Source organism: Parus major, chromosome 14 (genome assembly GCF_001522545.3).
Source record: "Parus major isolate Abel chromosome 14, Parus_major1.1, whole genome shotgun sequence".
Classification (NCBI taxonomy): domain Eukaryota; kingdom Metazoa; phylum Chordata; class Aves; order Passeriformes; family Paridae; genus Parus; species Parus major.
In genome coordinates, this window is record NC_031783.1 from 11,084,763 (window position 1) to 11,098,854 (window position 14,092).

Genomic DNA, 14,092 nt, shown 5'->3' on the forward strand with positions numbered 1-14,092 from the left:
GGCGGGAGGCGGAACTGCAGCCCCGGGGGTCGGGGGCGCGGGGCAGGTCAGAGCGGGATTGCTGCGAGGTGCGGGGTATGTCAACATCTCGAGAAAGGGGGTTCTCGGAGGTTTCACCCGTCTCTTCTCCCAGGAAACGAGCAGCAGGACAAGAGGACATAGTCTCAAGCAGCACCAGGGGATGTTAAAATCAGACGTCAGGAGGAATTTCCTCTCGGAAAAGGGGATTACATATTGGAATGGGCAGCCCAGGGTGGTTGATGGTGGTCCCTGGAGGTGTTCGAGATATGACTGGATGTGGCACTCAGTGTCATGGTGTATTTGAAAAAGTGATTACTTGATCTTGGAGGTCTTTTCTAGCCTAAATGATTCTGTGACTGGGGGATCTGGGATCAAAGATGGGAATTAGGGAGCTGGGAATGGATGCTGGAGTCAGGGCTGAAGTTTGGGAGCTGAAAGTAGTGACTGAAATTGGAAGGTTGGAATTGGCGGTGTTGGATTTGGGCTAAAATTGAGTAGCTGAAATCAGGGTGATGGAGTCAGGAGAACCAAGGTCAATGACTAAAACTGGGGGCTCCACAGCAGCTGGTTGCCCATCCCTCTCCCCCCTGCCACCCCTTCTGTCCCCAGATCATGCTCCGAGAACAAGCTCTCCACATGCCTTTATTGCAGCAGGAACCGCGGGTACCCACACCCCACCCACACCACCCACCCAGGACCGTGCAGGGGGCACCCAGCAGCCAAGCCCCCATCCCACGTCCCCTGTCCCCAGCTGTGCTAGAGGGGGATGAGCAGCAGCAGGTGACAGTCCCTGATGTCCTCTCCTTGGCAGCATGCTTCAGGGGCTGGGGCATCTCCCAGGTGGGTGTCCTGGCAGGGTGAGGGTGACCCCACGGCCCCTGCTCACAGCCACTGCAGGGAGAAGCCCTGGCTGAGGCTCATGCCAAGGTCACTCACTGTGAGAACCTGTAAGGGGAGAGGAGACATTTTAGGATACAGCCTTGACAGGAGGGAAGTGGAAAATGCTTTCCCCTAAACTCTGGCACAGCAGGAGAGCTACACCGAGTCCTCACCCCCTCTTTGGTCACAAGACCAAAGTGACCCTGGAGGAGGAAGGGTGGAGATCCTCAGGATGAGGACCCCCACCCAGCAAAGGGCATTCTGAAATGGGACCATACCTGGTTGTCCAGGTAAGAAAAGGTCTTCTCCTGGCCATTCAGGAGGACCTTGCTGGGCGGCTTCTGCACTCCAAAGATGCTCAGCATGTCAATGGTGACCTTGGTGGCCTCAGTGCTAGCATGGAGGATGGTGGAGGTGAAGATGTTCTGTAGGAGGGGACAGCATGAGCTCAAGGTGACCAGATAACATGGGACCCCCCACTCCTGCCCTCCCCACCAGATCCCACCTGTGTGACATTGAACACCACATAGGAGTAATTGCCCTTCTCAAAGGTGTCCAGGCTCTCGCCATCGTCCCAGAAAAGGTCACCCCAGGCAGTGGCATGCGAGGACAAGGCCACGATGAGACGCAGGGGGTTCCCTCGGGTCACCTCTGTGGTGGTTCCTGGTTTCTGGGGTTCAAAGACATGGATTCTGTAGGACCACGACCACTGGGGATTGGGGTCCAGGAGTTGAGGCACTGGGGGACACACACACTGTGGACAGCCCCCAGGGAGGTGATGGGTGGTCACTCACCTGGGTGGGCAGGATGGAACCTTCCCGGATGTGCAGGTTGAGGTGCTCCAGAGGGGCCGACATCTTCAACATCTCCCCACTGCTGTTCACCGAGGAGCCCTGGGCAGGTGGCGAGAAACATGGGTGTGAGGCAGCAGGGCTCAGGCACAGGAACAGCCATCCCCAACCCTCCCTGCCTTAGGGCTCACTGGCCTCAGCCAGGGCTTCCCACCCACAGCCCCGAGAGGGTCAAGCAGGGATCACCCAGCCCTTGGCCAAATGCTGTGATGCTCCTCACCGTGTAGAAGTCATACCACGTGCCTTGGGGGACGTAACCTGTGACTGAGTCCACCCCGGGCTCCAGCACTGGTGTTACCAGCAGGCTCCGGCCCCACAGGAACTGCCTGTCCAGTTCCCACGTGGCCACATCCCAAGGGAACCTGCAGAGGGATGGAGACGCCGCTCGATCGAGCGCATCTCCGTGATTCAGCCCAAGCATGTCCCCAGCTCCTGCTGGGCGTGGCCTTACTCAAAGAACAAGGGCCGGGCGACAGTGTCCCCTTGCAGGTGGGCACGGTGGAAAAGGGTGTAGAGGAAGGGCAGGAGGGAATAGCGGGTCAGCAGCACATCCTTCATGGCTGTCCTGGCTGCGGGGCTGAACGCTGTTGGGTCCTGGGCCTGGGGGAGACGTGGGCAGTCAGCAGCTGTCCCACCCCCAACCCCACCTCCTGCCTCCCCCATTCCACATCCCAAATCTTGCATCCCACCCTTAGGATGCCTCCCACTGGGCACACTGCTCTTGACCTTTTTGTTCTGGTTGTGGTTGCGAGCAAAGGGGTAGAAGGCACCGAGCTGCATCCAGCGGGTGCACAGCTCCTCCGAGGTGCTGCCAGAGAAGCCGCAGATGTCTGCCCCGACCAGTGGGATGCCAAAGAGGCTGAAGCTCAGCAGCCCTGAGAGCAGGGACAGTCAATAGGGCACAGCTTCAGAGACATCTCCAAACGAACAGAAAGCTCTAGGAGTGCTGGCAGGGGCTCTGTGCCACCCACCTGGAATTGAGTAATACATGTCCTTCCACTGGCTCCGGTTGTCACCCAGCCAGTGCCCCGAGTACCGGCCCTGGCTGGGGAATGTGGAGCGGGAGATGACGAAGGGACGCTTCCCCCGGATCTTGATCAAGGCGCTGGAAAACAACAGGAGAGCTGGGGGAAGAAGGTAAGGGCAGCCCTCCAGGTGTTTTCCTTATCCCACAACAGTTGAGGGAAAATTCCACCCCCTGGCAGAGGGGTGGAGAGTCAGTCTGAGCAGTACGGCAAAAGCTTCCAGCAGGACCAGTCTCATTCACCCATTCCTCCCAGAGCAGCGCCAATTCCAGTCTTCTCCCAGGTTATTCCCATCCCAGAGGCTATGAGCAGTCAGAGGTTCTCCCCTTCAGATCACACTCAGATCCCCATCCGTTTCCTACTCAGCTCTGAGAAGGATTTTGTCCCAACCATCCCCAGGCTGTGAGGAAGCAGGATGCTCTGGTACCTTGCTGTGACTTTGGCTTCCATCAGCCCATAGAGGTTGTGGAGGTTGTAGTGCACCGAGACTTTCTGCTTTGCCGAGGCACACACCGTCTTTGCAGAGAGGGAATCGCCCAGCACGGCTGCCAGGAGGGAGAGTCCAGTTGGACCCAGTGGAGGTGAGGTGCAGGGGATAAGGACTCCTCACACTCACTGGCTCTGGGTCAGCCCTCCCACAGCCAGCTGTCACTGCCAACCCAGCACAAAAAGCTCATGCAGATGGCCCCATCCTGCACCCTGACATGGCCCTAACAAGTGTGCATGGCTTAGATATGGATACTGGCACATGAAGGTAGGGATGGAGGAATTCAGGGTGTTAAAGAGACACAAGGTCTCTTAGAAATGTTTTTCCTCTAACCCCACTCAGTTGGCAGCAATCTGAAAGTGCACAACCTACCTGAGATGTATCTCATCTCCCTGCTCACCTGGAGTGTAGGGTGGGCTGTCGAACTCTCCTGGGGGGCAGCCATGTTCAGACCCATCCATGAAGTTGGATGGCTCATTCATGTCCTAAGCCAAGAAAATTGTGCAGCAATTTCAGCTGCGTGTGTGTTTTTTTTGATTAGTGGTAGACCTGGAAAAGCTGCATTTGAGGGAGAGTCCTGCCAGGACACACACTGGGCATGAGCTGAGCTGCTGGCAGGGATCAAACCTTGGGCAAGGAAGGACTTACGATCCAGAGGCCATCAAAGGGCACGTGGGCATAGAAGTGCTGCAGGTTCTCCAGCCACCACTGGTGTGTGTCTGGGTTGGAAAAGTCTGGGAAGGCAGTGAAACCAGGCCAGACCTGTGGGGACACCACAAATCCATGGGTTCAGCAAGCAGGTGATTTGTGGGGAGCCACCATGGGGAACAGAGTACCACAGAACACCAAGGATTTCAGCTGGGGGCGAAACAGGCAATGAGATAAACCCAGACAATGCTTCAAGTCCTGGGTGCTACACACACACAGCATCACTCCCACCTCCATGGCACCGGGAGTACCGGGTGCTGAGGAGTCCCCACAGTCTGTGGGCAGGGCCAGCTGATGGAGCAGCTGCTCTGCCCCCACTTGCACAAGGCCTGATACCACCTCACCAGGAGTATGTCAGGGAAAAGCCATAACTTCTCTGTGCTTTGCCTCATTTCAAGAGTTTTAGCTGATTTGTTTTCCTCCATATTTTCAGGCTACATTAAAAGCTTGGGGAGGGCGAGAGAGAGCAGGTGGGAGAAAACAGCCAGAGGGGTCACAGTGGGAGGGAACAGCTGCAGAGCAGGTCTGGAGGCACACTGTTCATCACAGACAACCTCCCCTCACCCCAGAAACAGGAAGGGAGGGAAATCAGATGATCAGCCTTAGGCAGCACTGCTGACTCTGTTAAGCTCATATGACTTCCACAGGCTCCTCTGCTGAACTCCAAGCGCTGGTGAAGACACCAGGAGGTGACAGATGAGGAGGACAAGGGCTGAGCCAGGCTCTGGCAATTATCCCAGAGAAGTTCCTTGGCTACTTGGCTTTCCCTCTATTGTGATGAAATCCCAGCCCTGGTATTGCACAACCCACTGGGCTGGGATTTCCCCCGGAGCTCCTCACCTGTCCGATGAGTGGCTGCCCTTGTGTGGTGTTGAGGAACAAGCCCCGTCTCAAACCTTCATCATAAGGCCAGTAGGAGCCATGAGGGCTGGTGCTGCTGATGCCAGGATCCTGGGGATGGAGCAGGGGGTTAGTACCATTCCAGACAGACCACAGCTCCTTCCAGAGCCAGACCGGTGTGATTCACAGAAGAGAATCCAAACAGAGTCAGCCAGAGCCCACACAGAGCGGCTGTTTCCCCCCAAGGGGAAGAGAAACTTGCTTCAACATTTTCAGGCATGTTTTCTAAAATGCCACTTCTGCAAGTCCCCAGGACCCATTACAGCATTTTGGGGAGGGGGGGACAAATACAAGAAATCTTGCTCTTATGCAAGAAATGTCAGGTCATGGACAGGCTTGGGCTACTACAGAGTTCAATGAGGAGAAAATCCAACTTTCCCCTGCAGGGATCTGCTGATCCTTGCTGCGCCAGCAAGCAGAACCCAGGGAAGAAGGGACATCACAGCCAGGTCACAAGATCCCATCACTTGTGGGGATGTGAGGGCACCTGAGCTGAGCACCCACAAGTAAAACTGCCTGACCCACAGTTCCTCCATTCCTTCTCTCACAGGGGTCAGGGCCATGCTTGTATCCACAGAAAAACAGGAGCACAGCACAAGAACCTGGCCGTGTTTCTGAGGTCCCTGCTTTAGGGGATTTCCAACCACAGTTTACAGTGCCTGACCAGCACAGGGAACTGGCCTCCTACAAAAACCCCCAGGGCCAAGAATGACCAGCTAGGACCAGGAGCATCCATTATAGCCTTGTCTGACATCCCTGCAGCAAATACAGCACAGTGGGAGAAGAGGGGCAATACCAAGATCATAACGTAGTGCTGCCCGTGTTTGTGTAAGTCTTCCACCAGGGAGGGGAGGGAAGAAAACTTCTGGGAATCCAAGGTGAAGTCCCGGTACCCATCCATGTAATCAATGTCATTCCACTGTGCATCCTGCAGAAAAGAGGCTCAGGAATGGGTGATGGAGACTGGACCCTCTGCCCCACAGGCCCAGGGAATTACCTGGGGGATCTGGTAGTTCCTCATGGCTCTCACGGTCTGCCACGTCTCATTGCTGGACCCATAGCCCCAGCGGCAGAGGTGGAAGCCAAGAGCCCAGATGGGTGGCATGGCTGGGAAACCTGCAGTGGGACAGTGGGAGCATGGATGGGGTTTCCCAAGATGACAGCTGCATCCCAAAAGGATGGGAAGGTAAGGGGAGAAGGAGGATAAAAGGTGATCACTGCCCACAATGTGCTGGAAGGGCTGGGAATGGGATGGCTGGAGGATGCTGATCCCTCCCCAGCTGAGAGGGTTGGGGATGGTGGTGAAGCTGGGGTGAGACAGGGATGTGGGCCTGAAGAAGGTGCCTGCAGATAGCTGTGTTGGGGTGTGGACACTTACCTATCACCTGCTGGTACTGCTGGATGACCATGCTGGGATCAGGCCCCAGGAAGATGTAAAAATCCAGCACCCCTCCAATGGTCCTCCAGGTCAGGCCTGGAGCAGGCTGCAGAGCCACCTCTTTGAGTGGGATGGTAGAAAGGGAAAGAGGAGAGAAAAAGGTAGTGACAATTGGAAAGCAACCTCCAGACCTTAGTCCCTATGATGGGGCCCAGGCAGCACCACAGGCAACACTCAGGGGAATAGAGAAATCCCTGCCTTGCATTCAACAGATGCTAAATGGGTGTCTGGAAGCTTAAATCATCACAGCCCAGAGAGATCATGGGTTTATGCTATCTTGAAAAATCTGCTCTTTAAGCTCAAATCTGTGCCAGCTTCCACTGCTGAACCAAGACTAAGCACTTAAGTGCAGTGCTTTCCTTCACGTCCTTCCCTGAAATCCCTTTCTAAGTGAATTGAGAGCCACTTGTACAAGCAAGCACGTGGGAGTCAGGCCTTTCCTGGGAAGGGCTCTTCACATGGAAGAGCCTTTACACCTCAGCTGAGGTGGCTGCATCTCAGAGGAGCTCCTCCTCAGCATCATCACGGCAACAGAGCTGAGCACAGCTGGAGCTTCCGGAGCCCCGGTGTGAGCAGCATCATCCCAGCTGGCTGCAAGAGGCAGCTGCTGGGAGCAACGGGTGGTCCTGGTGCCGCCCCTGACATGGCAGGAGCCCTGGGGAGCTGCTGTGTTATCACAGCAGCTGGCACACACGGGCAGATCCCATGGCCACAGCTGGCGCAGCACGGCTGGGGAGAGCGCGGGTGACAGATGGCATCCCCCGCTGTGCCCCAGCCGTGCCCTGCTGCCGGGCCTGGGGGCAAGGACACTTCGGTGGAGGGGGAATGGGCACGGACCTGCATGCAAGGGATTTGCTTTCCTGATGGCAACTCAGCTGGATGTGTGGTTAAACTGCTCGGCAGTTGCTAAAGAGCCTCGGCATAGCCAGGAAACAGATGGCTGCGCCCAATAACGGAGCCATCAAACCACATCTTTCCCTTTTATGGCTTCCTCTCACTCCAAGTTCCCAAACTGGTCACTCTGGCAGCTCCCATCTGTCCCAATCTGCCAGGTCCTCCACCATGGACAAGCCAGCCTGGGGTTCCCTGGACACCTACCCATGGCATTGCTGTTGAGAAGGAAAACACCATGAGCATTTCCACCCTCCTCCATCAGCAGGTAGAAGGGGTGGGCGCCATACAGGTTGAACGATTCCTGCAAGGAGAGGTGCCCGGTAAGACAGCAAAGAGAGCAAAGCACAAGAGCCCCATGTCAGTGCAGGTGAATAAACCCTGAGTTGCATATGCTGCCACCACCTAACCCAGCATCTGTCACTCCTCTGGAGAGTAAGGCAAGGAATAAGGATAGGTTTGGAGCTTAAGGCCAGGGGAGGCTGCTTCTTCCTCCAGCTCAGGGGCTGCTACTGAGCTGGGCTGGATGAGGGGGAAACCTCCTGCCTCACCACAACACATTGCACGAGGAGCAGGGTGGAGCGGAAACACCCAGCGCCCTTGGAGTGCCAAGAGCATTTTGCAATTGCTCTGAAATCCTCCCCAGCACATACCTGCACATATCAGCCTCAGCCATCCTCAGCCTCTCCCAGTGCTGCTGCCCACCCCTGCCATGCTTTCCCAGGGCTTTTCCAAAGCACAGGAGAGTGGCACTGCTGCCCTCACGCCCTGCACCCCTACAGGGAGAGGTCAGATGTACCGTGGGAGAGACGTCGCGGGCCCACAGTGTGAGGGTGTTCCACTCCACGCTGTGCACGAGGCTGCCACGGTGCTCCCCCAGCCCATAGAGGAACTTGGATGGGAGAGATGTGGATATCTGGAGAAACTGGTCAGCAAAGATCAAGGGGGCCACAGTGGTGTTTAGCCTGCCAGGGTGACACCAAGAAAGAGAGAGGGTCAAGAGAGGGTTCTGGGACTCATTAGGATGCATTTGCCCATCAGTAACTGATCTTTTCCCTCTCAAAGCATCTCCAGGGGCACTCTAGCAGCACATCCCACCCTGCATCCAGCCCAAACACCTTGGCCCAGGAGCAAATTCAGGTCTGGCTGGACACAATCAGAAGCCAGCCTTACCCAGCAGAACACAGCCTTTCTTTTGACACCAGAAGTTTCCACCCAGGTTATTATTAACCACTGAGGTGATATGGCCATGGGTTTTCTCAGCCTGCTGTCAATGATAAGCAGCTCCTAAGTACCAGTTAGGCCACAGCCACCAGCAAATGGGAAGGAGGAGGAAAGAGTGGGATCCCAAAACACCCTGACCAGACATTGTCCAGCTGTTGGTGCTCACCACCAACTTAGTGTGGGCAAAGCTGTGGAGGTGACAGAAGCTGTAGACACAGTCATCTGCAGTCCTTTTCCACAAAAAGCCTGAAGCTGTGGGTGTCCCTATAGCTTAGACAGCCAAGGAAACCCAAAAGCAGGTAGAGGGCAAAGCCACAACTGTTCCTTGGCATTTTTCCCAAGCCACCAGATCATTTATTGGTGATGTACTGGGATCAACACAATGTTTGGCTTCTGTACGGCCCTGGGAGGAATCACAGCACTGGGAAATTTTTGGAGTGAATCTGATCCCACACAGCTCTGCCATGGCCAGAGCAAGCATGTGGCCAGTCCCTGGGGCCAGGAAGCCACCTGCTGCCACATCCCCATGTGAGCAATGCTCAAAAGATGCAAGACAAAGAATAATAATTGGCTGGAGATCTCACAGCATGTGTTTTTCTTGATGAAAACCCTCTGGGAAGCATGCTGGAGTCTGCCTAGGGTGGGATAAGCTTCTCTCCACCTGCCACAGTGTGAGCATAGGGTGGGTTCTTACAGCACCGTCCCTGTTGCTTTGCGCTGCAGCAGCACCCCAAAGGGGTCCCAGGAGAAGTTCAGACTGTAGATGGGGTTTTCTGCCCTCTTCATCACCCGGGGAACATCAAAGGGAACCTCATAGCGTGGGTTGGCTGCATCTGTTATCTGCAGAAGGGAGAAACAGTGCTTTAAAGACAGCAAAGCAAGAGGGCAAAGGGCTGGAGATGCTCACTGTCCCCACACAGCCATGTCTGGAGAACAGCAGATTCCAGACTTGGTCCAAACAAGGGATGATCACCCAGGGGATGGCAGGTGCAAGGGTCAGGAGCACAGTCAGAGGCTCTTGAGGGCAGCCAGCAGGAGGCTCACCTTGATGTGCAGCCGCGTGTCTGTCTCAAACTCCACATCCAGCCTCAGCTTCTCGATGTCCCGAGGGTAATAGGCCTTCTCCCTTCGCACCAGCAACCCCACCATGCCCAGTGCTGTCTGGTTGAGGCTCTCCAGGGTGTAGCTGGGGAAGTCAGGGGGATAGAAGCACCAGGGCACCCCCTGCTTGCCCTGTGCTTGTGGGGGACTCTGGATGAAGCAGCACCCTCGGCTTTCACAGAGCTCCTGTGTCACCACCACGCGCCGCTCTGGGTAGCAGTCAAAGCGATGGCTCTCAGGTACCAGGAGACATTTGGGGGGTGCTGTGGGTCCGAGCCAGCCCCCCGATACTTGCCGCAGCACCCAGACAGTGATGGTGCTCAGCAGGACAGAAGCCACCAGCAGCCCACTGCCCACCCACCATGGGGCCAGCTTCCCATGGTTGGAGGGCACGGCAGCAGCCCCTTCTTCTTCCACCCGGCATGCTGCTGGCTGTGTTGTTGTCAGCTTCTGGTACGACTTCATTGTCCTGGTGCTGGATGGAAAGGGAGATGGTGGCAGAGAGGGGGAGAGCTTGACCAGGCCTCAAGGACAGCTTCCCCCTCTCCTGATGCCTGTGGCTTGGGCAGAGCCTGCCTGCCTCAGCACCCTGCAGCATCACATCTACACCTTCAGCCAAGATGCACCTGGCAAACTCGGCAAAGGAAGTCTTTGCCAAGGTCAGGCAGGTGGTCCTGACTCTGCTAAGTGCAGGGAGACTCTGACACCTGACTGTCCACTGATCCCAAGGGACAAAGCACCATTTGCTTTTGGGAGGTGGCAGAGTGGGCTCTCAAGGAGTTTTTCCCAGGTCTGAATTAACAGGCTGCAGTGTTTCTGGAAGGTGCAAGCAAAACCGAGCTTGCTCTTCCTGTGGGAACAGAGCTGTGATGCTGAGAGCTGCAGCTTTCAGGTGTGGAGCATTCTCTGCTCCGAGCATTCTTCTGCTCTGAGCATCCTCTTCGAGCATCCTCAGTCATCAGCGTCCAAAGCCCTGACTCAGAGGTTTTAGACCCGAGGAGGGCTGGGCAAGGGATGGCTGGGAATATGCCATTAGTCTTTGCTTTCCACTGATAAAAGCTGCTTCTGACAATCTCTCAGACAAACACCTCCCATACTCTAAGCGAAGGAGACCCCCATGCTCCTGTTAAGTTTGCAGGGACCAATCTCAGCATCTTAAAAAAGAGACACAACTTTCTTGTCTCCGTCTCCTCACTCTCACCCAGCCCCTGCTCCCCTCACCCTGCTCCGTGCAAAGGCTCAGAAAACGGCTCCATCCCCCCGAAGCAGGTTCATTTCCCGGCAGCGCTCCCCCAGCTCGGGCCGGCACGACGGCTGCACCCGCCGGGGCCTGGCCGCGAAGCTCCCCGAGCGGCAGCGCCTCCGCCTTATGGAAGCGCCCGCCGCTTCCCCCGGCTGCCGGAGCCCCGGGACCTCCGCACGCCACCGGCACACGCAGCCAGGGCTCGCAGCGGGGAGCGGCGGAGGGGACACACAGCCGGGGCGCCCCGGGGGGAGCGGCGCGACCCGGGAGTCCCTGCCCGCCTGCGGGCCCCGCTCCGGCCGTGCCGGCGCTTACATACACGGGTCTCCTCTTGACATTGTGGCTGCGGGCAGCGGGCAGCGGGCAGCGGGCAGCGGGCAGAGCTCCCGGCGCTGCAGCTCCGCCGGCTCCGCCGTAAACACCCGATGAGCTGCTCGGCCGGCTCCTACCGCGCCTCTCTAGTAGCAGCGCATCCCCACACGCCCCTCCTCCGCTCGCTCCCCCGCGTTGTGTGCTTTTTTAAATTTTATTTTTAATATTTTTGTCTAGGCTCGGTGAAGTTCAAGGGAGGAGAGTATGGGAGATCAGCGTTTTTTAAGGTTTTTTTCCCCTGCCGATGCACGCAGGGTGTCAAAACCCAGAGAACGATCGCCTCTGTGCCCGCTTGTAGGGTGAGAGAACTTTGTCCCTGCTCAGTGGCTTCAGGGACTCGTGATGCTGGGCGCGTTTTAAGCACACAGCACGTGGGCCAGACTCACAAAACTCCACACCACCCTTTTTCCATCCAAGTTTTCACCAGAGGTCCTGTCTTCCATGCATTCTTCATCAGCTTAACAAGTGTGTGTACTGCACAGGCTTCCCTGCTCTTCAAGGGACTGGAGAGCTGCTCCTTGTTTACTATTAAAGGCCACCGCAGTCTAAAGTTCAGCAGCGAATGAAAACAGACCTTTGGAGCAGAGGTACTTTCCCCAGGGAATAAAAATTAAAAGTAATCTTTTGTGAGCAGGACAATTCACCCAGAAACAGAATTTCAGGTGACACAGTCGCTCCCCTCCTGCCATATGTGATCTGTCAAACTCCATTTGCAAAAATGGGGAAATACTTCAATTCTGGTGAGCCCCATGTGTGGGGCTGTTGCCACAGAGGGTGAAAGCCCCATCCAGGATGGAGCCAGCCCATCCCTCCTGCCCTTGAGGACCACCATCTTGTGGATGTCTCAGGGATAAACCCTGGCTGATTTAGGATGGCTCTGGCCACTCTTGGTTATCACAACTCAGAGAGAGCACAGGCGCAGGTGGCTGTGCTGGGGACATCAGTGGCCCCAAAGGCTCCCACAACCAGCATCCCTCTCCTTGCTTGTCTTGGCTCTCTGAGCCACTAGAACCTTTCTAGATGGAAAGGAGATCTGGAGACAAACCTTAGAGGCATCAGTGGCCACCACAGTGATGGCTGAAATCTGCCCTCTAACCCTTAGCTCACCCTGTCCCAGCTTCCAGTGCAGGATTTCAACCAGTGTTGGCAAATCTGGGAGAGCTGAAGGCCAAAGCTGTTGCAGCTACACTGGACAGCAGCTTCATGCCACCACCTGGGAGCTTTAGCCAACCTCATTAGCTCCGTTCCAATGATAAATAGGGATTTCTTAACATCAGGGAGGAGTATTCATCTAAACCTTGCTCTGGCTGCCCAGATCCATGGGGCTGTGCCAGATATGAGGATCCCTGTGTTTTGCAGCTCGTGTTGTTCAAAGGGAGCAGGGAAAGATGGGATCTTACTCACACCCTCAGTTATGGACCTTAGAGCTGCTCCAACATTTGGCCCCCAAGGCTAGAAAGCACAAATTGTGTGGGGCTAACTTTATTATGGACACAAAGAAATCAAAACAAACCCAGTTGAGATGGAGGCAGTTTGGTTTAGTCAACTGCCTCTGTTATTACATTTTTTAATACATTATCATCATTGTTGGATGCCCCCAGGGTCTGAAATGCTGCTCACACCTTTGGGGTCAGGGTGGTGTGTTTCGCATGAGGAATGTGCAATGATTGGGTTGAGGATCCAGCCCTGGGCAGGATTTGGTCCCGCTGCAATGCTCAGGGGCCTGCAGGACAGGCAGTGCTGGGCAAAGGCTGGTCCACAGCTAGTGGAGGATGACAAGGCTGGTCAGTGTCCACCTCAAGGAGCCCAGGGAAAAAGTGAGTCCTCCCAAGATCATTGGGATGCCCAGGACATGTTTCCCCACCATGATTTGTCATGCAACAAGGCCAAGTGCTGGTGCTGCACCCGGGTAATGCCTGGTATCAATCCAGGCTGGGAGATGAACGGATCAGGAGCAGCCCTTCCATGACTTGGGGGTGCTGGTAGATGAGAGGCTGGAAATGAGGCAACAAAGCACTTGCAGCCTAGAAAGCCAACCTGGGGTGCACCAAAACCAGAGGGACCAGCAGCTCAAGGGAAGTGATTTTATCCCTCTGCCCTGTTCCGAAGGGACCCTACCTGCAGTGCTGTGTCAGCTCTGGGGTCCTCAGCACAGGAAGGACATGGAGCTGTTGGAGTGTAGAGGAGGCCACCAAATCGATTAGAGGAATGAAGCACCTCCCCTATGAGGAAAGGAGGAGAGAACAGGGATTGCTCAACCTGGACAAGCAAAGGCTTCAGGGAGATCTTATTGCCATCTTTCCCTGTCTGGAGGGAGCCTGCAAGAAACCTAAAGAGAGACTTTTGACTGGGGCATCCTGGGACAGGACAAGGGATAATGGCTTTAAACTGACAAAGAGCAGGCTTAGATTAGATGTCAGGAAGAAACCTTTTCCATGAGGGTGGTGAGGCACTGGCACAGGTTACACAGAGAAGTTGTGGATGTCACATCCCTGGAGGTGTCCAAGGCCAGTCTAGATGGGGTTTAGAACATCCTCGTCTGGTGGAAGGTGTCCCTGCCCATCGCAGGGGGTTTGAAACGTGATGAGCTTTAAGGTCCCTCCCTAACCAACCATTCTATGTTTCTATAAAACGCACCCGTGTGTGAGCGCGCAAGACCCCCGGCCACGCTGCACCCCTTCCACCGGGACTGATCCGGGCGGTAGGGAGCTGCCGGAGAGGGGTGAGCCTCGCAACGGGGCGGGGGCACGGGGCGTGGCACAGAGGAGACGGGGATGAGGATGAAGGGGTCATAAAAGAGAAATGAGGATCAGCGCGAGGACGGGGAGGAAGATGAAGGAGGGATGAGGATGAGGATGAGGATGAAGGGGCGCGACTACGTGCCGGCAGCGGCGCCCCGCCCGTCCCGCGCCCTTCCCCATGAATGAAGCGCGCGGGCGGTCCCGGCGGTGA

At 56.0% G+C, this 14,092-nt stretch overlaps 1 protein-coding gene across 5 annotated transcripts in view; it reads right to left on the reverse strand.

Moving 5' to 3' along the window:
* Positions 1 to 645: 645 nt before the first annotated feature.
* The window catches only part of LOC107211160 (lysosomal alpha-glucosidase-like), a 15,513-nt gene continuing 2,066 nt past the window's right edge, over positions 646 to 14,092 (reverse strand). The window contains exons 2-21 of one of the 5 annotated variants that reach the window (XM_033517963.1): positions 13,259 to 13,362; positions 9,469 to 10,000; positions 9,119 to 9,264; positions 8,000 to 8,165; positions 7,408 to 7,504; positions 6,250 to 6,369; positions 5,869 to 5,987; positions 5,668 to 5,799; positions 4,812 to 4,922; positions 3,912 to 4,025; positions 3,664 to 3,748; positions 3,204 to 3,321; positions 2,723 to 2,856; positions 2,478 to 2,626; positions 2,203 to 2,351; positions 1,972 to 2,113; positions 1,695 to 1,793; positions 1,406 to 1,609; positions 1,179 to 1,325; positions 646 to 966 (exon numbers count right to left, since the gene is read on the reverse strand). In XM_033517963.1, coding sequence (XP_033373854.1) covers positions 904 to 966; positions 1,179 to 1,325; positions 1,406 to 1,609; positions 1,695 to 1,793; positions 1,972 to 2,113; positions 2,203 to 2,351; positions 2,478 to 2,626; positions 2,723 to 2,856; positions 3,204 to 3,321; positions 3,664 to 3,748; positions 3,912 to 4,025; positions 4,812 to 4,922; positions 5,668 to 5,799; positions 5,869 to 5,987; positions 6,250 to 6,369; positions 7,408 to 7,504; positions 8,000 to 8,165; positions 9,119 to 9,264; positions 9,469 to 9,990 — 2,817 coding nt within the window. In that variant the 5' untranslated portion in view covers positions 9,991 to 10,000; positions 13,259 to 13,362 and the 3' untranslated portion in view covers positions 646 to 903. Of the gene's footprint in view, positions 967 to 1,178; positions 1,326 to 1,405; positions 1,610 to 1,694; positions 1,794 to 1,971; positions 2,114 to 2,202; positions 2,352 to 2,477; positions 2,627 to 2,722; positions 2,857 to 3,203; positions 3,322 to 3,663; positions 3,749 to 3,911; positions 4,026 to 4,811; positions 4,923 to 5,667; positions 5,800 to 5,868; positions 5,988 to 6,249; positions 6,370 to 7,407; positions 7,505 to 7,999; positions 8,166 to 9,118; positions 9,265 to 9,468; positions 10,001 to 10,746; positions 10,845 to 11,087; positions 11,279 to 13,258; positions 13,363 to 14,092 lie in introns of those variants that run through there. The other 4 variants (XM_033517965.1, XM_033517962.1, XM_015642814.3 and 1 more) reach the window with 4 other exon arrangements.